The 24667-nt window shown below is 50.1% G+C and overlaps 6 protein-coding genes across 6 annotated transcripts; 3 read left to right on the top strand and 3 right to left on the bottom strand.

Annotated features, from left to right (window-relative positions):
• Positions 1 to 458: 458 nt before the first annotated feature.
• On the top strand, positions 459 to 1829 carry BJX68DRAFT_228713 (uncharacterized protein). Its single transcript, XM_071038903.1, has one exon. It carries the CDS (start codon positions 711 to 713, stop codon positions 873 to 875), a length of 165 nt encoding a protein of 54 aa, XP_070902939.1. The 5' UTR covers positions 459 to 710; the 3' UTR covers positions 876 to 1829.
• A 2640-nt stretch (positions 1830 to 4469) lies between these two features.
• Positions 4470 to 6653, top strand: BJX68DRAFT_228709 (L-lysine 6-monooxygenase (NADPH-requiring)-domain-containing protein). The gene is made up of 2 exons (XM_071038902.1): positions 4470 to 5864; positions 5914 to 6653. The coding sequence occupies exons 1-2, from the start codon at positions 4999 to 5001 to the stop codon at positions 6545 to 6547; spliced, it is 1500 nt and encodes a 499-aa protein (XP_070902938.1). The 5' UTR covers positions 4470 to 4998; the 3' UTR covers positions 6548 to 6653.
• A 1903-nt stretch (positions 6654 to 8556) lies between these two features.
• Positions 8557 to 11920, bottom strand: BJX68DRAFT_176054 (ankyrin repeat domain-containing DHHC palmitoyltransferase family protein). Its single transcript, XM_071037132.1, has 6 exons — positions 11201 to 11920; positions 10327 to 11130; positions 10203 to 10275; positions 9880 to 10144; positions 9721 to 9833; positions 8557 to 9668 (listed from the first exon to the last, which is right to left on the bottom strand). Exons 1-6 carry the CDS (start codon positions 11510 to 11512, stop codon positions 9022 to 9024), a joined length of 2214 nt encoding a protein of 737 aa, XP_070902937.1. The 5' UTR covers positions 11513 to 11920; the 3' UTR covers positions 8557 to 9021.
• A 408-nt stretch (positions 11921 to 12328) lies between these two features.
• BJX68DRAFT_252974 (cyclin-domain-containing protein) lies at positions 12329 to 15105 on the bottom strand (the record flags this gene model as incomplete). The annotated part of the gene is made up of 2 exons (XM_071042635.1): positions 12329 to 12941; positions 13964 to 15105. The coding sequence occupies 2 exons, from the start codon at positions 15103 to 15105 to the stop codon at positions 12329 to 12331; spliced, it is 1755 nt and encodes a 584-aa protein (XP_070902936.1).
• A 1901-nt stretch (positions 15106 to 17006) lies between these two features.
• On the bottom strand, positions 17007 to 20393 carry BJX68DRAFT_252973 (hydrogen/calcium exchanger domain-containing protein; the record flags this gene model as incomplete). The annotated part of the gene is made up of 8 exons (XM_071042634.1): positions 17007 to 17624; positions 17675 to 18154; positions 18210 to 18489; positions 18562 to 18716; positions 19204 to 19471; positions 19540 to 19836; positions 19889 to 20280; positions 20331 to 20393. 8 exons carry the CDS (start codon positions 20391 to 20393, stop codon positions 17007 to 17009), a joined length of 2553 nt encoding a protein of 850 aa, XP_070902935.1.
• Positions 20394 to 22555: 2162 nt separating this feature from the next.
• On the top strand, positions 22556 to 24665 carry BJX68DRAFT_228689 (cystathionine beta-synthase CYS4). The gene is made up of 4 exons (XM_071038901.1): positions 22556 to 22903; positions 22969 to 23003; positions 23060 to 23736; positions 23790 to 24665. Exons 1-4 carry the CDS (start codon positions 22644 to 22646, stop codon positions 24417 to 24419), a joined length of 1602 nt encoding a protein of 533 aa, XP_070902934.1. The 5' UTR covers positions 22556 to 22643; the 3' UTR covers positions 24420 to 24665.
• Positions 24666 to 24667: the final 2 nt, after the last annotated feature.

Here is a 24667-nt window from a genome sequence, read left to right as displayed (position 1 = left end):
AGCGCAAGGGGTTGATAGTTTGAGGCTGCCCGCCCTTCGAGGAAAATAGAACCCAGCCAGACAGCCACGCGAAGATGGATCGATTCGACGGACGGAAAGGCGAAGAAAGGGATGGATGGACGAGCGGATGATCGAGAGAGGGGGGCTTGCGGATACTGATGGAACGGGAGTTGCGGTATGCAGAGGCGAGTCTTCGCTGAAGAAAATCGCCCGAGGAATTTCCCTTACGGGACCGGGATGGAGGGGGAATCCTGTTTTTAGACTTCAGATGAAGAGAGCAATTTATCAGTCGAGACAGCACGGAGGAGAGGAGGATGGAGATGGGGAGATGATTACATGGAACCGGGTGATGGAGAAGGCCACACTGGGGAAAAAAAGTTGACACTTGTGCCTGACATGAACAGCGTCGAGTTCGCCTCTTCGCCCGTGTCAGCGACCAATCCCCAGGCGGGACTTTTGATGTTGTTCTCCCACGCGCAACTCTCGCGTCGTTTGTTGTTGATGCCCGCCCGCTTAGGCTTAGCGCGGATCACGCGTCTCTCCACATCATACCTTACGCGACACCCAACCTCGACTTTTTGATAGATTATTTACTCGTACTTTTGGAATCTATCGAATGTTGCGCTCCTACAGAAGTGAACGCCACTGTCTTGCTCAAAAGAGCCATATTGCTAGAGACCCAAAAAGAGAGAATCGTCGAGGGCTTCGCGATGTTGTCAAAGCGTATCGATAAATGCTTGATAAGACACGCGGGGGGCCTTCGGCTCCTTGCATGTGCATCAATTATTACTTTGTTTATGTCTTGCTTATTCAAGCATATCGCCACCAATGCACAACCTGATCATCATCACTCGCGGATCCGGTGGCAAGGCTGATACCTAACCGTCAACCTGAACTATGTCAGAGTAAACAATGAGTCATAGGGTATCTCCAGGTCTGCCTAGCTCTCCAAAAATCTCAAGCAGTGAGGCTCCAGTCCGCCTTGAGTTAGGCAGGCGTTCACATACTTGGAAGCACTGAATTAGGTTGGAGCCTCCCAACAACTCAAAAAGAAGGGACTGAACGAAACTCAACAACTCGCCGCAGTAAACTAGTAGGAGTAGCTTCAGGTTCGCCCGACCGAGCCATGGACGCGAGAGGTACTGAGCTCAATGCCGACCCCTCAATCCACGTGTGACGTCCTCCTCTTTTGACGTATCTCAAAATTCATCATCATCAATGCACCTGTGGGCATAGTCAGCATCCCTTGATAATCTGATCGCGATCTTCACTGGGCTTGTGCCTAGTGGACTTACGTTGCGTCAGGCTCGTCGATACGCAAAACATCAAACATGAATGGTGCTCGCTCTCCACATGGGGATCTACATCGTACTGTCCTGTTCCGCCTTGGGCTTCATACTCCGTACCGCCGTCAGCATCGTATCTTCGTGAGGTCCCGACGGGGTCCAGTATGATATCATATCATCATACTCCGTAGTCATAGCGTGCCTGATAGGCATTCAAATTCTGGTCCAGGCGACAAATCAAAGCAAAACCGTCAATTCTTGGGGCCTCGAATCTGGTTGTCCCTGGCGACTACCAGATTATATATATCTTCGTCGCACTGCTGACCGCATTTCGTCGAGCTTCAAGCCGTGACGACAATAATCGAGTAGATCATATATCCTATTGTTTAACCCTAGATTCAAACAGGCGCAAGCTTAGTGCTTCCTGTACGACACGAACCTTAAGTTCAAGGTCCTCTACACCGCATGTTCGAAAGCTGGGAACTTCCCCAGGTTCGTTGGCCGAAATCTAATCTTGTCATCCCACCACTGGCCATATATGACATATCATCCTGTAAACCTATAGTTGAAGTTTCATGCCATCCCTGCGCGGGGCGGTCTCCCGATTCCTTGTCCTGTCCTCTCTTGGAGCGTTGCGGGCGCACAGGGCCTTCAATAATCGATTATTACCTGGTAGCCGATGTATAGAATTCGAATTCGGTCGTGGCCGACCTCCCAGCATCTGGGAAATAGCAAGCAAGGAATGCACTTTACTGAGACTCTCCTCACAAGCTTATACCTTGATGAGGGAATAACATGGAATGGCTGGCTCAGTACTGAACGGTAGTCAGATTTCTCAGTTTCGAATGTTTGTGATCTATATCTCAGAGAAGCCATGACCTTTGGTTTGGCACTAGATATACCCTCAAGAGAGTGCGATCTAGCGCATGCGAATCGTCGTCTACAGTACCTGACATGGTAAGCCCACATAGACCTCATTTACTGACTCCTAGACCTAGTAAATGAAGAGAGTCGGGGAGGTAATTGAGCCCTTGATCGACTATATGGGACATTCGGGTATGTCAGTGGTGGAAACGTAGAAGCCCTCCAAGACCTAAAATCGCGACCCTAGCCGGACCTAGCTGAGATATGAGTGCGTGAGTCCGTTGGCCTTGTAGGTGGACCAACCCTACCTTTCACTGGTCTCCGGAGGTAATACTCCAGTGGCCAGTTTTGACTATCGGGCTCTATGTAGCTTCCCATCTCAGTCAATTATAAAATGCGAGGTCCACCCGAGTTAGCACGCCACCCGAGGACAAATTGAGCGGCACTTGAGGTGTTCCAAGGCAGCTCTGAATAAAGACCGCAGAGATAACACTTTGAGAGACAAAGTCACAGTATGCTTGCATACCCCTCTGGTGTATCCTCTGCTTATGAGGTATGCAGAGAACCGTGGGTATTGATGCCATTGACTGCATGCTGTAGATGTGAAATCATTTGTTTGCCCGTACGTCCGTAACAATGCAAAGTCATAGGGGTGTCAATCGGTGGAGAAAACATCCTCTAAGAATGGTTGGCTTACTTGAATAAAAACTGTAGAATTGTGAAAAGCACCATCGCGTCCTGCCGTCTCATGTGGTAGACTCATACGGTCGTTTCCAGTATGTAATCGGTTCTTTATTTCGCCATAGTGGATGCTAAGGGTGTTGGATCCTCCACGGTGGAGACCTAATGGAGATGTAGGTAAGGACTTCCAGCTAGGAGAGAAGGATGCGGTTTCTGACTGGATCGCGATGCGTTGCTTTTCGACGGTCATCTACAGGCACACTGAAGCAAGTGGTGAGATGACAAAGGCAACTGATTGGCAAGGGCAGGGTTTTCGCAATCAGGATAATAATATGTATGACAGTCAGAATGGCGAGATGGTTGATTGTAATGAGCGAAAGGGGTGGGGGGGAGCTACAAAGTGAGAGACATGTCCTGTCTGTATCGACGTTAACCACCTGGGCGAAGGAGCTTTGGCCCTTCGCAACATGCATATAGCCAACCACAGTGCAGATATTGCTAATCAGTAGCAGCATTGCCGCCAAATTTGTCGAAAAAGGCCATTCGCGAAGTTTAGCACCTTGCTCGTGTGGAGATTGAGGTGGGATCCTCGGACGTACGAGAGGAGTAGTGCCAGGTACGCCGACTCGGGAATGAGGCGAGACAAGCGCCAAAAACCATTTTATCCACAAGATTCAGCTGTTTAGAGTTCGGAAGAAGTGAAAATTTCATCTCGTGGTCCTCCTCGTGGTCTCGTATCTGGTAGATGGCCGGGTCAGGTGAATTGATCGCCTGAAAGAGACTACTAGACTGTAGGTTCCTTGCACTGACAGGGGTCTCTGCAAGTCGCAATCCAGGATAGTGGGTGGAGGACCCTCGCGTAGGGGCAAGGAGATAATAGCTTATGCTCCCGATGAAATATAGCGGTTTGTTGATTGGCGCCGATAGATGGCCCTTCCTTCGGTTATCAACAGCCTTTGAGCAATTGCTTTTTCCACAAGGATCAGATAGGCGGAGTTGTAACCTTAGATCATCTTAGATCCGCCTCGTCTCGTGTTATTTGGTGTGGGGGAGCAAAAGAAAGCAAGGCAAAGGGCGAATCGGAGACGTAATATACCCAATTCTGCACCTGTAGTAGGTGTATCTTGAGGTGTTTAGTGATGTTGTCCTTACCTACACCCACGCTTGGAGGAAGCATAGCCCGATAGTGGGATATAGTTCGCATTTGTGGAAATTATGGTGCTCGATGGCATCGCTGGTCGTAACGAGATTTGTGTTACCTGGAGAGATGGGTGCGAGATGATGCACGAGCACCCTGGGGAACACTGTACAGAACCTGGAAGGTTTATGCATGGAAACAGTAGGGAAAACCCTCGCTGTCGGGCAAATTTACCCCACCGTTGCTTGCATTGGCCTGCATAAAACGTGGGTGTGCATTGAGTACAGAGTCATTTCTGGTACATGACAGACACAGTGTCTGTACTTTAGAGCCAGCATGCCATCCATCGATGCTCTTCAAGGATGCCATCTTGGAATAATAGAAGGACGATGAGCCTGGAGCAGTTGTGGCTGGTGATTCCCGACATCGGGCAGAAGCGGATCTAATCTAGTGTCTATCATCCCACCTTCTCGAGAAGAGTGCTTGGACTGCGGGGCACTGCTTGAAGATGCCCTTGAGGAACCGCAGCCTGCGTCCTGTCAAGATTGGCGTGGCGTGTTCCGGTACAATGGCTTTGAGTGGAACACAGCTCTCCATTTTGCAATTTACCGCCGCCGGGAGAGCTGTATGCATCCGTACGCTGCCATACATGGCAGCAAAGGGCAAGAGCTGTGAATCGTCATTTCCTGCCTTGGTGGAACCGACTTCCCAAATGCCTTCGACGACGCCATTTTCCGGCCCGCTGTCAAGATGGATCCTCTGACTCCCAGCTTGGTTTTCAACTTCTTTTGCAATTTTCCAGCGGTTACGCCTTTGGTCATAGGAGCAGAGATGGGTCTACTTTTCTCTGCTCCTGGAATTTATCCCCCGCCATATATAATGGAGAGCTCCCTTCCACCTCCCCGACGATCCTATCTTTTATCCCAAGCTCCATATTTTCTTGCTTTACTCTCTTCAAAGCTTTTCTGATATCATCCAACCCCTCCTTCCCATACCAATTTTCTACAGAGGGCGTATCTACTCTTTTCAATGGAACCTGTCGAGCGGAAGCCTGAGATCGACTTCCAGAGCTATCGCAAGATGCCTCTCGGCCAGCAAAGGGAGCCTCAGCGGTTGAGACCGACGCCGGCCGATGAGCTGCATGACCTGCTGTGCGTGGGTTTCGGTCCCGCCTCCTTAGCAATCGCAATTGCTCTGCACGACGCTCTCGACCCGTGCCTGAACAAATGCGCTCCCACCTCTGGTTGGCAACCAAAGGTCGCTTTCCTGGAGCGCCAGAAACAGTTCGCCTGGCACTCGGGCATGCTGGTTCCTGGCTCCCGGATGCAGATTTCCTTCATCAAAGACCTTGCGACCCTCCGCGATCCCCGCAGCAGCTTCACTTTCCTCAACTACCTCCACCGAAAGGACCGTCTGATACACTTTACCAACCTGAGCACCTTCCTCCCTGCCCGCCTGGAGTTCGAAGACTACATGCGGTGGTGTGCGCAGCAATTCTCAGATGTTGTGTCCTACGGTGAGGAGGTCATCGAAGTGATTCCGGGCAAGTCCAACCCGGAGAGCTCCGTGGTCGACTACTTCACCGTGCTTTCACGGAATATCGAAACCGGCGAGATCTCGTCGAGAAGTGCACGCAAGGTCGTGCTTGCCCTCGGTGGTACTGCAAAGCTACCCGCTGAGCTTCCCCAAGACGCTAGAATCATGCACTCCTCCAAGTACTGCACGACGCTCCCGGCCTTGCTCAACAACAGCACCGAGCCCTACAACATCGCGGTTCTTGGAAGTGGTCAGAGTGCCGCTGAGATCTTCCACGACCTCCAAAAGCGGTATCCCAACTCGAGGACAACCCTGATCATGAGGGACTCTGCTATGAGACCTAGTGACGATTCTCCTTTGTAAGCCCCAAACTCCTTCACTTGGTCACTGATCCTAACCGTGCCTTAGCGTCAACGAGGTCTTCAACCCCGAGCGAACCGAGAAATTCTACAACCTCTCCGCTGATGAGCGCCAGCGCTCCCTCCAAGCGGACAAGGCTACAAATTATAGCGTTGTCCGACTCGAGCTGATCGAAGAGATCTACCACGACATGTATGTTCAGAGGGTCAAGAACCCCGACGAGACCCAATGGCAGCACCGTATCCTCCCGAGTCGCAAGATCACACGCGTCGAGCATTACGGACCGAAGAGACGGATGCGACTTCACGTCAAGGCTGTGAAGGACGGTAACGATAGCATCGTCGGCGATGGTAAGGAAATCTTGGAGGTGGATGCGCTCATGGTCGCTACGGGCTACAACCGCAATGCGCACGAGCAGCTTCTCAGCAAGGTGCAGCAGCTGCGACCGGCAGCGCAGGATCGCTGGACCCCTGGGCGCGATTACCGAGTGGAACTTGAGCGAAGCAAGGTTAGCGCAGACGCCGGAATCTGGCTACAGGGATGCAACGAACAAACGCATGGGCTGAGCGACAGCCTGTTGTCGGTTCTGGCCGCGCGAGGTGGCGAGATGGTGGAATCGATTTTCGGAGAACAGCTCGAAAACGCGGCGGTGCCGGACACCAGATTCCGCGCTATGCTGTGAAAAAAAAAAAAAATCGAACCTAAAAGTAATGACGAAAACCTGGCGGACCCGCCTGGTTGAAGTATGGAGTACTTAACGTCGGAGTAAAAAGGGCTTTCATAGTATAATTTTGATTGGTTATAACATCATTCCTTATTGCAAATGTCTCTCGAAGACGCCAGACTTACCGCCGATTCCAGAAATGGGCTTTGTGCGAGTTTCGGCCTGTGCACAGTTGCGGAATATTTTCTCGCTTGCTCAAGGGCTGCTTCTGGTTGGATTCTTGCAGCTCATTTCATCCTCGTGCAGGATACATGATTAGTTCGACCCACACTAGGCCAGAGCCGGCTCAATTGGCCACGACTGCACGCACAGAAAACCAAAGACGAATATTCTCGGAGGACTTCAGAAAGTGTTGACTGCTTTGCAGATCAGCGACGAAGCGAGGATTTGGACGTCTGGGCGAGCCAATGATGGTCGCACAGGAAGAACAAGAATGGGTCGTGAACGACAGATGTCCAAAATAGCGTTGGGACTGCCCAGGCCAGGACCCATGTTGTGCCGCTGATTGGAACGAGATGCCGATAATCTGATCATCAGATAAAATTTTCACTCGTTATCTGATGGCGCCACGGAAATCCTCCCACACCTCGCTCTGCAGGCGACTTGTGAGTGCAGACGTAGTCTGTACGAAATGTTCCAATTGGCGAATTACCTCGCAGCCTGATATCACCTTCCCTCTGATGCCATCAGCAAATGGAAGCGACGGAACACGATGGAAAACGGCGGACAGGCGAGCTCGGCAAGGCCAAATATTATCATATCAGATTGATCAGCTGCTACGTAACCAATGGCTCCGCGCTGGCCGCCACGAATGCTCATTGCTTCTCGTTGACCGGTCTCCACAGGACTAGGGAAGACGACCCCATACAAGCCTATGCCCAGCCCTGTTCTAAATCAGCTGAAGAAGCAAATCTCGACCGACAATGTCACCTTGCTGACTCTTCACGATTTCTTGGTGCCTGTGGAAAACTCTTGGAAGCTTACTTTGTTTGGGAGAATGCTTGACGATCATGTTAGGTCTTGTTTGATGCCTCGGCTGGGCAGCGGAGGTTTTAATTCAGGGGCCCTCCTTTTTTTTTATCCTCAAAGTCTCAAAAAATCAACTCCCCAGGTCATGTAGGGACCGTCAGTGTACCATGTGCAGATCAAAAAGAAGGGGCGGGCTCCCGAAAGTACCTGGTGACTGGTCTAAGGTAGGTACCTCGAACAGATCGTACAGATCCAGTGTGGAGGAAATCCAAAACCAGAGTCGGGTCGGAGAACGTCGGATAGAAGTGGTCTCCTTACACGTGCCGAGGAAGAGCTGGGTCGAAAACAGAATGTCATTGGAGTGCAATGACGATGTACTCCATCCGCAATGCATGGCCGACTCTGGTCCCCACGTCCTCTACAGACTACCTTGGGAGCAGAAAGAAGACAGAGTCTGGGCTTCAAGATTTTCTGCAAGAATCGCACGATGCTGCGTTGTACCCTAATCAATCGCATCAACCATCTCCACTATATTTTAACTCTATATCGTTGAAGACGCCGTACGGAAGCGTTCCTTCAACGACTTCAGGTTTCCGTACAGACAGGGGTATACATAATGGGGTCCATCGATTCTTCAGAGAAACCTGGCACTTACTCACGACTGAGCTAAGACAAAGTACTCCCTGGGCCCCAAACCATCCTCTAAAAGGATAAGTCACAGGAAAAGGGCCTTACTTAACGGCAACCGACCTTGAATATTTGCATACAATATTCTTGTAGCGCACGGTGTCCACTGTAACGATGTACCCTGCTCAGTCGTACTCGGCGCCCAGCCCGGTGGCCAACTCATAGCCGAGATAAGATTGCTAGTGTGGGATTGAGTTCCAGGTCCCACACTGCGTTCCATAATCCCAGAGTTTTGAGGCCCTGAGAAGCCCGGCAGGGTGAGACAAGCGGCGTGTGCGAATTTTACAGGGGAGTGGAGTGCGATATCGGATCTTCTGCTCGTACTAGTTAGAGGTACTTGTGCCTGATCCCGACAGTGAATGGCGGACCTTGGATGTTTCCATACATACCATGCACTGCAGAATAGTTTGTAATTCTCAGTTGCTGTATTTTTCAATTTCCAGGTTTCACCTTGACTAGTAACTAGTAGACTGTAGTACTACGTACTTATCCTGGCTTGGCCTGGATGCTGTACTAAAAGTCCAAGTATCAGTCGCATTCAACAGTGAGGAGGATGCTATAACGAGTAATGCTCGAAGTATATACAGAGACTGCTATTAGAACTGTATATGCAACATTATACAAGGAAACCAGGAAGACGGCACCTGCACCTTCATAACCCAACAACCATGCATAACAATGGAATCATCCGATGGTCATTACTAGTATTCCTCTTCTCTTCGCCCCCTCCGAAATTATAGCCAAGCCAAACCACACACAAACGGAAAGCTAAATCTCTATACAATATCCTCGTCGCCCGCCACACTCCTGTAACCCCCACCACTGTGCATCCGTGAAGGTGACTCGTACATCCGGTTGTAGTTGACGATTTCACCACCGAGCATCGCGGATCCAGGGTCTCGCTTTCCAAAGTAGGGGGCAGGGTCGCACCAGAAGTCGCGGCAGTTTGTGACGAGGCCCCGTGAGAAAGGGTTTTTGGGTCGTGTGGCGCGAGGACCTTCCCGGAGACCATCTCGTGCGGTTGCGAAGAATGTGTCAAAACCAAGAAGGGATGACCATTGCGATAGGCAGCCGCTTCTACGGTGGCGCTGGACGCCCTGCGCCAGCGCTGGGTTCGGGCCCTGGCCAGAAGACGAGAGGCCGGCAGCGTCCATCGAAGTCGTGCCTGCGGTGACGGCGGAAGCGAAAGCCCGCGAGCTGGGGAAGCTCCTGTCGATCGAGTGGCCTCTCATGTTTTCGTACGTTGTTTGGTTTCGTGAGACTTGGACGAGCTGGACGACGCACAGCATGGTGACCCAGACCAGCTGGATGGCTATCCATAAATTAAGTAGAAGAGTAAAGGTGTCGCGAAGCACAAAGTCACATAGCTGATCGTTTAAGACGTTGCATTGGGGCTCCACGGGAGCCGGTAGGCCGTTGAGATCTGTGTCATCACATTAGCACTGATCTAAGCCTCTCGTCTGGGAAAGACTCACAGTTGAAGCTTAGATTAATGAATAGGATGATGCCGAATTCCAGGCAAAGGATATACAAGACGAATGGACGTAGGTTGTTGGAGCCCACGCAGTTATCGATCCACGGACAGTGACTGCATAGTTAGCATCGTTGCTTGCAACGAAACCGGGGAGTCTTACTGGTCGTGTTTAGAAACGCAGCGCGAACAGCGCTTGCAGTGCTTGCTGCGAAGGGGCCTTCGGACCATGCAGTAGACGCAGAAGTTCTCTTCGTCAAACTTCCATTGCTCGAAAAGCTCGGCTATCACCGCTCGCTGTTGGTTCCTGCTGCCAAGCTTTGGCACATACCCGGGGTCCGTAGCCATGGCGAAGAAGTAGAAGTAGGTAGTTAAGGAAGCAAAACCCGCGAAACCAATGTTCAAGAATGGAGACGTGGAGTAAGTCGCTGAGGCGGCATGTCAGTTCAATATCTGGAGATGCATCAGTATCTGCAAATTTCTTACCTGGCAGCACATATAACACATATCTGAGGAAGACCCAGAAAAGCGAGCCCGCAAAAACACCTGCCATGAATGGCTGGAACACCGATTAGCGAGCTTTATTTCAAGCACGAAGAGGAAAGCCTACCGTTTTTTGGAGTATCTTGTAATCAGTAGGCCCCAGGCTGGCAGCCTTCCTGGCAATGTATTGCAGCCCAAAAATCACTACAATCGCAACGGGAATAGCGACAAATATGGCCATACTGCTGAGAATCCAGAGAACCATAAAGATCAAGAGGAACGGCCAGAGGAAAAAGAACTTAGACATGATGGTCTTGTCCCGTACCCACGGACCCAAGCCCATCGGGAGAGCCTTCCTGTTACCATCCATGTCATAGCCACATTCACTCAGGGCACGGTACCAAACATGCGTTGTGTTCATCTCTTGGGCCACAGTGGCCGGCGATTTGCCTTCTGTGGTCGTTGCAAATCGATCAGCACCGTATTCAAGGATCTTCTGGACACAAGGGAGGGAGCCCTTGACAAGGGCCCAGTGAAGCGGCGCAAGCCCACCATCATCGACGGCATTCGGATTCGCGCCCCAGCGCAAGAACAAATCCACGCACGCCGGGTATCCTTTATAAGCCGCCCACATTAACCCTGTATGTCCCTGCTGGTCCAAGACGTCCACAGGTATCTCTTGATGCAGGAGCAGAACGAGCAGGAATGCGTTTCCGTCAATCGTCGCCAGATGAAGGATATTGTAGCCTTGGACGTCGGTGAGGAGTGGATCGGCGCCGTTCTGGAGAAGCAGATGCACGATATAATAATTACACCGCTGTGCTGCCCACATCGCAGGTGTAGCAACTGACTCTCCTCCCTTCGCATTCACATCGGCCCCGGATTCGATAAGGAATTTGCACATCGCATACTGGTTGTTAATCGCGGCCCACTAGTAAAGGCAAAGGGTGCGGTTAGTACAGGGCTCGGCTCATAGACTGCAGAGAAGGAATGGCACGCACATGTAATGGGGTAATCCCTTCTTCATCTGTGTGGTTCGGGGTAAACTTCTCCTCGTCAAACATCCTTTGCATGACCGAAACCTCTCCTATCCGAGCAATCTGCATGATATCTTCTCCTAATGGAATCGAGCCTCTAACTGGGCTGCGCTCAGGCTTCATACTCTTGAGCTCGACCGACACATTTTCCGTCGCGACTTTTGGAGGAATGGCGGCGCTTTTGCCAGAGGGTAAAGAAGACGGACTAGATCCCAAGGCGGCGGAGCTGTTGCTGCTGGTGGCTTGCTGACCGGTGGAAGAAGCCCCGGAAGACATTTCGGTCTTCAATCGAGGTCAGTTACTCGATCGCGAATAGTGTAATGCAACTGATTAGGCTTCTTCTAGGAAAAGGTAGATCGATGCGGAGGTGACACGATGCAATTTAGTGAGGCGCTTGTCGGCTCAAACAAGCATTTGCGGAGATAACAAACAATCTAGACAACGAGGAGTTTGAGACACTGAAATCTCGATAGAATCAAAGAAGAAAAATTAGAAAAAATTAATCTCAAGAAGAAGGCCGCCAAGTCACGCTGGGTTGTCAAGGAAGAAAAAAAGAAGGCAGATCGGTCTGCTTGTTAATCGGGGGAGATGCGGCTGGGCTGACGGTCGATCACTCTACCTTACCCTACAGCTCAGGGACTCTCCTGGTCTTTTCAACGGCCTTGAAAATTTGTACTACAGCAAAGTCAACTTGAAGTTCTTAGATTTTTCCAAACTACCCAATCTACCTCAGCCATACGCACGTCTCTTTATCTCTGTTTGGCTCTCGTCAAATTGAGGCAAATCGCGTCTCTTACTCAGATTCTCGTGTTCATCCTAAGCTCATGATGCTAGGCAGCCGCGTTCCTTTCGTCTGCAACCCTCGCTTATCAAAAGGTAAAAGTGGGTATAAGTACAAAATCGAAAAAGAGAATCCAAGATAATGGGAAATTGCAAAAACAGTGAATATGCAGTGCACAACGCTCAAGTCTGGTCAACGGACTCTGCCGGGTTACTGAGGTTTGGGGTACCATCTCCAAAATTACCCCCTTTTCGCGATTCCTCGTCGAATAAACATTCGACTTAATCTGCTAAGTTGGAGCCGTATCCATCCTATGATGCTTGTAGGAGCCTCGCTTGTTCGATCAGCATCTCACGGTCGACGCGAAGCTCGAAGTCGGCGAGAAAACAGAAACTGATCTCTAGTCGAGACAATTCCTTCTCACCAACTCCTCCAACTTTGGCAACCCGGTTATGGGAATAGCTGAGATCCTCAAGCGTCTTCATGGCCACGCGCAAGCCTGCCAGCACCAGGCGATGTACGTTTTTCCGATTCACTGATATGATCCGATCAATATTGGCCATTCTTGTGATGTAAAGGCTTGTTGCAAGATAGACGCCTGTGGACATCGGACAGTAGCGATGAAGTCGCGTCAAATATTCCTTTAGTGTTATAGGTGGTTCCCGCTTCGAGAGAAATCGCTTAGATAGCACAGATTGTTGTATGGAATCATAAGCGAGGTGGCCTTCGCCAGCCGGAGAGAAATGCAATTCAGTCACACGTATTGGACTATCGTCACCGCTTGATATCCCGCTTCGCGCACCCTGCGTGGAAGAATTGGCGGTAAGTTTGTCCATAGCGATGCACAAGAGCCCTAAGGCTGTATCCGGCGTCATCTCAAACACATCCGTAGAGTCGACTTTCGAGTCATTTGTCCCTTGCGTTCTAGATCCCTGTTGATTTGCGTCTCCAGAAGAACTCAGAGGTTTGCCCTCAGCAGCACCACTGCCATTCATCGCGAGATTCGGTCGGCTGGCAGAATAAATATGGTGATGCGAAGTGTGCAGCTATACCGATCGATGTATAGCGGTTCGTGAATGACAGGAGCATGGTCAGACTACGCCCTGATCACTCCCTAAAATCTGCGCACCGGTCGTAAATCGTTGATTGAGCTAGCTTGGAAGGTGCTAACACATGGATAGAGATTAGAGAAGCGTCCTCAGGAGACGGAGAAGTGGAGTGGGTTCGAGGCGGGGCGAAGGATAAGGGGATTGTGAAGAAATCTCAGAGGAGTCGGTCCATCGGCGATACAATGTCGTTCGCTCAGTCGCTTTGTATCTTCAGGTCACTAGCATGGAGCAGTTAGCGTTGCAGCCAACGACCCTTTCGAATGAAGCAACCCCTCAGGCTGCGTGTGAGCACCTGCCCAAAGTAACACCCGATACAGCAGAGCGGAGGTCGACAAGCTCAAATAGACCGAGGAAATCACTCTGTGAAGCCTGTGCAGTAAGATTTTATCGCCTCATCTATCAAATTCATAATGAAAACTCAAAGAGCGTGACCTCCTGGAGTCATGGCTGGAGCTCGGATTGATGGGTCGTTGTCTCGTGGACCTTGGCTGATCGGGCATTCCTCCGCCCGGCGCCCGCCCGCTACTTCTAACAAACCGTAGCTGCAGCGCGGCATCCTCAACCACTCCCGCCAAACTTATCTATATGCAAACAAGCCAAAAATAACGTCTCCATCCTCTTCATGAATATATAAACTTTCCCAATGACTTCCTCTAAATCCCAAACGGAAACTAAAACCAACTCCGTCCCTGAGTCCTTGAGTCCTCTTTATCTCGTGACAAACAAAAGAAATGGTATAACGAAAGACTTTGAGGGGGGTGAATAAACTGAGATAACGAATTCAACATCCAGTGAGACCCATAATTTCTTTATTCTTAACGCCAGCGCCAACTATACCGCCGAGAACCCGAGCCTCGGAGGTAGCTCTCATCCTCAGAGCTGAAATCTCGCATATTGTCAAATCGCTGTCTCCATCGCGAGCTAGAATTTGATATCAAATCATGAACCTGGCTTCTTCTTCGCCGTGCCTCGGCGTAGATACGGTCCCCAGCTTCCGAAAGATCGCTTTCACCGTCTTGGATAATCCGAGGCCTGGGCCGAGTTCTTCCTAGTGGACGCAATGTTTCTCTCCGAAAAGTTTCACTCCAAAGTCGTGGTGGACTAGACCTTCGGTATACTGGGCCTTCTGGCGAAGGATCCCGATACCGTGGTCTGTTGTAGATGATTTCAGGGTCTCTGCGATCCAAGTATCGACGTCGGATTCGGTCATAGATATCGTCATCCTCCCTCTCTGATTCACGATGCGCAGGCCGCTCACGGCTCTGGCTTCGGCTTTGGCTTCGACTCCTTTGTTTCACATACTCGATGTCGTCCGCGAACCGGACTTGTCGTCTTCCTGAACTTCCGCTGCGCTCTCTTCTTCGCTCCGGAGACTGATGAATCTCAATATCGCCCTGGCGTCGTCGCCTCACTGGTTCACGCTCAACGACTGGTGTCCGCTCGCGTGGCTGTCTGGGCACATTGAGCCTTTCTCGAGACCGCGGCTCTCGTTGAGGCTCCTCGACCTCTACAGTTGAATCTTTCAGAATGGGTCGAGGAGAGAGCGTCCTTCTTGGTGAGATGCATCGGATCTCCGGGGAGAAAGACCTTGCTCTCTCCCCTCTCGGCCAAGCGTATCGTATCTCTGGGGGATCGACCACGAACAGACGTGGAGATCTCGTGCGACCTCTTGTTATGGGCGCATAGTCGTCTTTCGCCGGCTCGACCCGTTTGACGAACGGCAAGCGCATCTTAAATGGTTGACTCCGTATTGGCGACGGGTCTCGCCTCCAGAGTGCGTTGAGACCTCTCCTGGGTTTCAGAGGCTCTCGCGTCTCGATAATGCGATAACTTGGTGAGTGGCTCTCCTCGGACCGCTGACGTTGATCATACCGTCTGTAGTAGTATTCGCCGTGGTCATAAACTCGTGGACGCGTGCATGTTCTCGCGCTGTCGCTAGACACGTATCTGCGAATAACCTTTCTTGTTCGGATCTCCATGGTGAGTTATAGATGTCAGTAAATGTATATCAATGAGGCACATCCCGCGTTTTCCAGAAACTCGGTGCGCTGCTGGAGCTTTGTGCCGCTTTGACAAGACAAATTGAGGACGTTATTTGGCAGGCACACACACGAAGTTCCGGTAAGTGAGATGGCCTCGAGTACAAATATAGTTGATCGAGAGCTTGACACGATCAAACCATCGTGTTGGATCTGGAGCAAGTATGAACGCCGGACAAAGGGCAAACAACAGCAAAATACAAAGATCCCACATAGTAGTAAACCAACAAAGAAGGAGAGCAGGATAAAGCGAAAGAGTACCTTGATCTGACCCGTCTGCGACGAGCAAAGTGTGAGTCTTATTGTTCAGGGCCTTGTCATGAATAAGGAACATGTGGTCAAAGTCATGGGGTTGAAAGGGCCGCGCGCCTGATTTTGTATCAGAATACGGAACTCACAAGGGAGTTTGGAGTTCGAAGGGGGAGCTGTTTTGTTGCTTCTTCTTTATACAAAGTGGTATATTTATCTGTGGAGAAAGAATGTCGCCTTATATAAATGTATCTGTTTCAAGAGATCTAAGAAAGTGTGCCTTATCAAAGAAGAGCAGGTCAGAACAGCCCCAGGCCCCCCCGAGCTTGGGGACGGGTACCTGCCTAACTTCACTCCACGACCATTGCAGCCTAGACTGCACGACTGTACTACAAGAGACAAGGCTGAAGATGTGAAGGGTAGACTGGTTAGCAAGTAAGAGTCGTCATTCATCGTAAATGTTGGGAAAAAAGCCCTAAATCCATCCTTCCCCTCACACAGCCCACCAAGTTCAGCTGGTATGTTCCCAAGTCTACGGGGATCTTTTTGCATCTACGATGTTCCGGTCAGAATTGCAAGGATTGAAGCTATCATTGCGACAATATGCCGGTCATTAGATCGTTAAGAGTGCTTCTAATCTACGTAATGACCTCGAGTCAGCCGGGCAGGTTTCGGAAGCGCCGCGAGGAACAAAGAGCAGGTGACAATGACATCACAACGGAGATGGGTCTATGGTTGTGTGATGTGAGTGTCGAGGATGATAAGCTATTATTACTATACTTCTTCCTCTAAACGAAGTGATTCAAGTTAAGGGGTGGTTCAAAATGGCTTAAATCAAGGAAGGGTCGCTGCAGGATGCACGATGGGGCCGGAGGCAAAAGTCGACAAGCGGGCGGGACGATCCGACGCTTCAAGATCCTTGGATGCAGGACTAGATTAGAACGCATGTAATGGTTAGTGTCTGCTGTAGTCGAAATGGCTGAAGAAATGCGCGTGTTGTTGCTGGGTGATTGGATCTCGTGCTCTCGTCAGGGCTGTGGCGGCAACGTTGGTGGCTGTGTCGAGTAGCGTTGGATGCTTTTTGGCAACCAAAAACTATTATAGGCGTCCAACTCCAATATTAAGGGTATCATGTTAGACTTGATGATACTTCGGGAAGTTGGGAAACAGGACTATTGGCTCTGTCTAAATACGCTCTTTCGTTCTATGCATTAGTGGCCTCGTTCCGCTACTGCAGGGATATACCAGAGAGAGATGCTGGAGTCAAGAGCCGCAGCTTAGCACCCCACGAGACGAGAAAGTCATTTGCCACCGTGGCTCCCAAAGAGTGCACTGATAGCAAGTCTCGAGGCCTGGTGTTGAAATTGGTTGCCCATGCCCAGTTATTAATACTCAGGCCTGACAAGACCCGTAATATAGCACCAGCCACAGTCAACTCTGGCGAATAACAGATGTGGCTTGTTGTTGCTATTACGAAGATCATGCTGTTTCCCCAAATGCTTTCGTAGATTATCACTGTAGTGCCATGAAAAAACGTAGAGGCAGAGCTCATCTGTCGCTATGGTCCAGCGCTGACCCGGGAATGTAGCGCGCTACCCCCACCTCTCCAAAAACTTTTCTCGAGTTTTATCCCGTTGATAGACAACATCCTGGTTTAGTCTCTCCATCCCTTTCTGGATACGGCTTAGGTCGGACTCGAGCCCTGTCAGGCTCTTTTCGTGCTCCAGACCTGACAGCGAGGCAGTGAATAGCGAGTCCGCCTTCAACGAAGAAGAAAGAAGTTGAATTGCCCGGTCCGTAGGAAGTAGCTCAGCCGCGAGTGGCGAATCACTGGCAATGCCATAATGACGCAGCCCATCAAGCATATGCTGTCTTTCTTGCAGTATTGTCCGTGCCCCCCCCTCGACTTCTTCGGCATGAAAAACAGCCTCAGATGACAGACCTGTGCGGCGCAGGAGCCCACTTAGAACCTCAGACTCGGGAAATGGACCAGATTGCTTGCCAGGCTGAGTAGTCGTGAGTGTTGGTAGCGTAGAAAATCTCCTCATGGTGTCCCGTCTTGAAGTAGTCGTCTCTAGTATCTGATCCCCTAATTCGGATCGATACGTAGATGAAAATGCCTCAAAAGCGGCACAGAAGGACTCGCGATCTTGCAAGCTTGTGATCAGGCCGTCCGCAGATGTCGTCATATGCGCGATCAATCCAAGTATCTAGCCAGACATGTTAATGACAGGGCAGACAAGGCAGGAATGTGACTCACATTATCAAGCTTCTCATGGGAGGCAATCCGCAGTTGGCCGTGGTAGTTCTGGAGCTCCCGCAGAATAGGCTCGACAAATTGTTGTTTTGTGGACATTTCAGTCAGGATATCAATCTCGGGATACAGCGAGTCCAGCTCCTCCTCTAGCCCGGCTATGGCTTCTGTTTCTGTGTACGCAGAAGCACCCACGGCCACTTTACCCCCAGATACTGTTTCCAAGTACAATCGATCCAGTCGGCAATAAATCTCTTCAGCTACATATTGGGCGAGTATTGCGCTCAGCTCCGACGTTCGTTTCATGATAGTGGCATCATCTTCCGAAGCCTTTACCCCCGTTGCAAGCCTCTCTAGGTCTGAAAGTAGCTTGTCGTCCTCTTTTAGCCGCATCGTCAGCACGGAAAGTATCTTCTTTCCGTCCATTGTTGATTTCTCCGATTCATTCTTCAAGCCGACCTCCAACTCACGGGCCAAGTCGTTTGACTGTACACAACTCTCAGTATAATTCCCAGTTTCTGCGAGAATAAAAATTCATTACCGCAGCCACCGTATTCTGTCTCCCTGCGTCATGTTTCTGCCGTAACCTTTCCACCTCTCTGCGTTGTCGAACTTGGCATTCGTCCTCGCGCTTCAATTGTCGACTCAGAATGTCGTGCTGAGTCTTCAGGATATCCGTCTGTCTCTCTATCTCGGCGGTGGCAGTTTTCAGCGCCTCGATAGCTTCTTGAAGGTCTTCGTCTAGGAGGGGTCGCGTCGAATCGATGTCATTGTGGGAGATGATGGCAGTCAAGGAACCCGAGTCTTTCAGTTTCGCGTACCTACAAATGACGCAAAGTTAGAACTGATAATACTCAAATAGCCAGCTCATCGTGTGGGTTGGTAAATCGTACAAGGTCAGCTCCTCCTGTGACAGAAGTGTATCCGGGGTCAGATGTTCTTGCACCCATTTTGTATGCTTCACAGTCTCGGGATCGTCCTGGAAGGCTGTTGCGATTTCATCGCGACCGGAAATTATATTCCGATCTTTGAATGCGGATATAACAGCCTGGGTTGGATTTGTTGGCATTGTTGTTATGGGTCTGCGGCTACCGGAGTCGAAATTGGGTCTTTACCGACAACACCAGGCTTGGCGATCGTGGCAAGAGTATTGGATGAGCCAAACACAGCTTAGATACCTTAGAAGGCACGAAGCCATACTTTGCGGAGAAATGACTGGAGTCCGCGTCTGATAACTCTAATAAGTAGTGCTTATTATATGTGGATGCTAAGACAAACTGGGGACGAAGTTGCTCATGCTTTTACAAGCACTCGCTTTCATCAAAAGACTTAGTAGCTTGTAGATGATGATCAGAATACGAATTGAATATATTAAAATCTTGTTATCTGTATATCCTTAGGTTCTGAAAGTTAATTAAATAAACACCCGACCGAATGCAGCCGATTCAAGCTCAAACCGACATCGTAGTAAGCTATAGCCGATGAGCTGCTGCCACTTCGGCTTCAGCGCCAGTTTCAGTCCCGTGGCCCCCGACCTGTGGGTAATACCATGTGGTAACTGCAATGATGATGTATATCAAAACGCAAAGACCACCTTCAAGGTAATTTGACCTGCCGTCTCGGAGAAAGTTTCCCACCACGAGGATTGACAGCACGACGACCACGATCATGAAGATCTCAAAGTTCAAACTGACATCCTTTGATAAACACCAGCCTACAATGACTGCAAGAGGTGCATTAAGCAAAGCAGTTTGGATTGACGGCGCAAGGCAGTGGAACAAGGCGAAGTTGATTTGGTTGTCCCTGAATAAGAGAGAGCCACAGTCAGCCGACCTCGCGATACGCAGAAGAAAAATTCATTCAGCACTCACCAAGCTTCGTCAATCGCTGTCAAGTGCTCTGCAGCCTTTTCAACCACAGGAACGAGGATAAGACCCATAAAGTTATCGGACACGCCTTGTTCGTGGACAATATGCTCAATTTCGTGGACCAGGAAGACGGCTGACATACAGACAAAGGTAAGGGATATAGCAATAGCGATCAGACACTCAGTAAGTGTAAGCTTAGCCCGCTTCTTCTCCTTTTCACGATCCTCGTCTCGATTCTCGTCTATTTCGAGGATTTCATCGAATATCGTGTGGTGGCTGTGAAGGTTGTAAAACAGATACCTAAGACACAAATCAGGAGGTCCATTCGAAAAAGAAGGCCAGATTGACGTACATGAGAAAGGCAGCGAGCAAAATAATGGCGGTAGCACGGCTGATTTTCAAGGCGGAACGAGTAATCTCTTCAAGTGTAGCTGTTGTATTCGAGCTGCTACTATTAAGAGCCGCGTAGAAGGCGCTGGGAATCAGCAGGCCGAAGCCTGCAACCAGCAACAAACCAGAGCCGACTTCACTAACAGCCTCGTGGAAGACCTGGTCCTCGCGGCCGAGTCCACCGAAGAAGAAGCATAGACCCAAGCAAAGGAGAAGATTCGCTAATATCGATCCCAGAATGGCAGCCTGGATGACGGGGATCAAGCTACCATTTTGGTCATTGTGGATCAGCACCATGAAGAGCACAATCTCAACAACCGAGCTGAGGGTCGTTTCTAAGAGGACGCCAAATACCTAAGCAGGTTAAAATGAGAAATTCGAGGATACAGTGTAGGCATACGTACCTTCGGCAGCTTCTTAGCAAGCTCGCCGCCAGCAAAGCCGAGTAAATTTGCAGATGGCACCATTGCGATATAATTGAGGGCAAACACCCAAACGTGGAGGTCTGGTCGAGCGAAGTGAATAGCGACGGCAGCAGGAACAAACGGCCACAAGATATTGACTATCATTGACAGGGTGCAAGTGCTCCTGAAGCACACCTGCAGGAACAGAAGGGGATGGATGCCATTGCGCCCACTCTGCCCAGCAGTGTGAACTCGAAAAAAACTCCGGTGCGGGTCTCGACCTTTCTCCTCATTGTGTGTAGGCAGCATAAAGCCATTGTCGGCTGGGCCGGCTGGGCGGCTGAGGTTCGACATCAATAAGCTTTCGTTTCCTTCCTGGTATGACGAGGGTCGACTTTCTGGGTGTGCCATGGCGAGAAAGAAGGCGAAGGTGAAGAGACGAAGCTTATATAGCAGCGGCCTGGGGCTGATTAAGAGGCGGCTGAAGCTCAACGATGCAGGGTGTCACAAAAGGAAGCGAATCTCTGATCTATGCTATAAATACCAACTAGGCGAGCATTAACATAGCAGGTAATGTGTCGGTCAGCCCTGGTGAGAGGGAGAATATTGAAGAGTGAGCGCTGCGGCGGTGGTGAAACTCGCAGACAGTGACATGGGTACCAAGAAAAAGGAAGTCCGGGGACGATCTCTTAAGAAGGAGGATATTGGCCCTTGAGTCCCGTCCCAACGGTGAGCTGGCAGTGGGCACAAGTGGCATGCAGACAGAAATCGCTCAGAACTAAACTGAATCTTGACACAAGCTCAGTGCAAGAGGTTAGCAGAAATAAGGGCCATCCTGAAATTTCACCAATTGGCGCCTCTGTTGTCATCGAGAAATTAATGGTCACAAATACTGGCCCAAAGCTACTGACTATTCAAGACATTGATGGGCGTCTTGGAAGCCTTGGCAGACGGGGCTTGAAACCACTTGGCTCAACTTGTCAAGGCTCGGCCGTCGAAGCAACGTGTTCAGTGGCTAGAACCAGCTCGTGAAATGGGGATTCCATCATCATCTCCATGAGGTCGAGGTATCCGCAGACCCTTGCAACACTTTGAATCATAGAACAGAAAGTCGCAGCATACACGTTGCATGATGCATCACTCAACACACAGCATGGTGGCCAAGGCCTGTGACCCAATTGATGCCCTGCTTTTCGCGCTGACTCGCCTCCTGTTTGCTTTTTGCTTTTTCAAGGTTAGTGATTGACCCTTTTTTTGGATTGCTAGGGAGGACAGAGGAGATACTCCACCACTATTAAGCACAGCCACAAATACTTTGGGGATGTGGACTCGGTTCGGAACAATGATGTCCAGTCCTCAATCTCTCCTGTCAGATGGTTGAGGAATCGTCTTCTAGATGCTTCAGAAAGCCTGACTTCAATTCTCCCAATTTTCCGTATCCGTGTTTTCATTCAACGATCGCGACGTGGATAAAACACTTTGTGTCGTGAGAAAGACCGCCGGTGGGCTTGCAGCCCCTTGCCTCTCATGATCCATAGCTGTGCGCGCTGGAAAAAGCTGATTCAAGAATCTTCGTGTCGGCATCTGACATCATCAAGTCTTGACCTCTAGTCATAGCTAAAGGAAAGCTGAATGCGTCCCTGCGGTTTCTGGCATTGACTCTCTTCGTTTTCAAGAATTGTTGGTTTCCTGACAATTCGAGGGGGCAAGGGGATGACAAGGTGGAGTGGAGAGACTGGTAGCCAGCCAAACCAGGCATCTGATATCAGCGTCTTTTCGTTTGGTTCCAGCTTTGGTGGGAAGATCAGTCTAGTAATATCGGGCGATACCCTGGTCTGTTGAGTGTTGCCAGTCTCTACTGTTGGCGTCGAGGATTCAGGTGGGCAAATTTGATCATGAATAGCCTTCGCGATCCAGTTTGGATTTATAAGGGTGTAAGGGTGCTTCTCGTCGAGACCCTCATGGATCTACTTCTTCATGATGAGGTGTCTCTTTAGTGCATCTGCCGGTTCAAACAAACATACATCGTACTCGAAGTAAGATGTCCGAACCCAAGAGTTGGCCTACTAGGGCCCTAGGCCCCGAGGAAAGATACATGATTCCGGATTGGGACTAGTCAGGTCGACATCAGATGGTCGCAGAATTGCGAAAGTGGCGGCGGCTATTGTCGGAGGAGGGGCATCTTTGTTTCCGTCAGGTCATCGAACTTTTTCTTCATTCCTCGCAAGCCTTTGGAACCTCAATGTGCTTCTTTTTGACTGAGTGTACCTTTCGCGATATTCAAACGTCTGTCATTTGCAGACTTCGCCCACAATGTCTTCCAAAACCACGCCAGCCCTCCCTCCAGTGGCTCTCGATACCATAACCCAGCACATTGGGAACACGCCTCTTGTGAGGTTGAACAGGTTACCACAGAGCCTTGGGATTGAAGCTACGGTATATGCGAAATTAGAATATTTTAATGCAGGTGGCAGTGTCAAAGATCGGATAGCTCTGCGCATGATTGAGGAGGCCGAACGCTCGGGGCGTATCAAACCTGGCGACACTCTGATCGAACCTACCAGCGGCAATACGTAAGACAACCAGATCCTGAAGCCCTTCTGCCGAACGTACACTCTAAAACAACTCTTAATTCTAGTGGTATCGGCTTGGCTCTGGTCGCAGCCGTCAAGGGTTCGTGTCAGCTCTAATTGTTGCATTGTGGTCTCGGCTGACTATTTGAACTCCAGGATACAAGACCATTATCACTCTTCCGGAGAAGATGTCCGCTGAGAAGGTGTCTGTTCTACGTGCTCTCAACGCGACCATTATCCGTACGCCTAACGAAGCCGCTTACGATTCGCCTGAATCTCACATTGGCGTTGCCAAGCGTCTCGAGAAAGAGCTTCCCAATGCGCACATCCTTGACCAGTATGGCAATGAGAACAACCCACTGGCTCATGAACTCGGTACCGCCGAAGAAATCTGGACTCAAACGAAAGGCAACATCAAGGCAATCGTTGCGGGTGCAGGAACTGGTGGAACAATCACCGGGCTTTCCCGTGGTCTCAAGAAACACAATCCCGACATTCAAGTTATTGCCGCCGATCCTCAAGGCTCCATTCTAGCCCTACCAGTATCCTTGAACGAAGAGCACGCCAACGAGCCCTACAAAGTCGAAGGTATCGGGTATGATTTTATTCCTCGAGTGCTGGATCAACATGCTGTCGACAAGTGGTACAAAACAGCCGATAAGGAATCATTCCAATATTCTCGCCGATTGATCGCTGAAGAAGGTCTCCTCGTTGGCGGAAGCAGTGGAAGTGCTATATCAGCATTGGTCCAGGCAGCCAAGGAATACAACTTCGGCAAAGATGACGTCGTCGTTGTGGTTCTGCCGGACAGTATCAGGAGCTACCTCACAAAGGCAAGGCTTCCTATACCTAAATATCCTGTATATAACACTAACTGTTGGTACAGTTCGCCGATGATGATTGGCTTGCAGCAAACGACCTCCTACCATCTGTCCCAAGTGAAATCACACTACCATCCACTACTAAGCAGTCCAATGGACAAGGCGACGCCTTTGCGGGTCACACCGTCAGCTCGCTCAGATTAAAACCCGTCACTACCGTCCATTCAAATATTCCCTGCGAAACCGCCATTGAAATTATGCGTGACAGAGGATTTGACCAACTTCCTGTCCTCGCACCCTCTGGCAAGAAGCTCGTGGGTCTAGTCACGCTAGGAAACGTCCTCAGCCGGTTAACGCATAACCGCGCAACTGGAAAGAGCCCCGTCGCAGACGTTATGTTTGACTTCCGCACAATTGCCGAAGTCGTCACTGACCCTCGCGACATGGGCCTTGCAAGCTTGAAGCCCGATCAAAATGGGCCGCATGTCCCAAAGCCGCAGATTAAGAATCGTAAATTCGTCGAGATTACTCGAGATACTCCGCTCAGTGTGCTCAACCGCTTCTTCGAGTGGAACAGTGCTGCTATCGTCACTGACCGAGATGAGACTGAGACTTTGAGACCTGTGGCCGTCATCACAAAGGTCGATCTCCTCACCTGGATGCTCCAACATAGCAAGAATGGCGGGTCGCAATAGGCTTGGTGCTAGATGCTGTGTTGCTTTCGTGTCTCATGGCAGTATACCTCTCGAGGGGGTTTCTTTGCAGGAGCCGCAGCATCATTATTGATTACCACGATTCATCATCATAATTTGCTGGCATAGTAATAGACAGAAATATGGGGTTCAACACCAGAAGTGCAAAAGGGCGGAGTTATTGGTGTGTTATTATCTGGCAATTGGAAATAATGTTAATGGATTATATCTCTTCCTTACTGAGTAAAACT

The sequence above is a fragment of the Aspergillus pseudodeflectus genome, assembly GCF_044049435.1.
Source record: "Aspergillus pseudodeflectus strain CBS 756.74 chromosome Unknown BJX68scaffold_6, whole genome shotgun sequence".
Taxonomy (NCBI): domain Eukaryota; kingdom Fungi; phylum Ascomycota; class Eurotiomycetes; order Eurotiales; family Aspergillaceae; genus Aspergillus; species Aspergillus pseudodeflectus.
The sequence above is the reverse complement of the archived record's forward strand: the minus strand, read 5'-3'. Positions and strand labels throughout refer to the sequence as shown.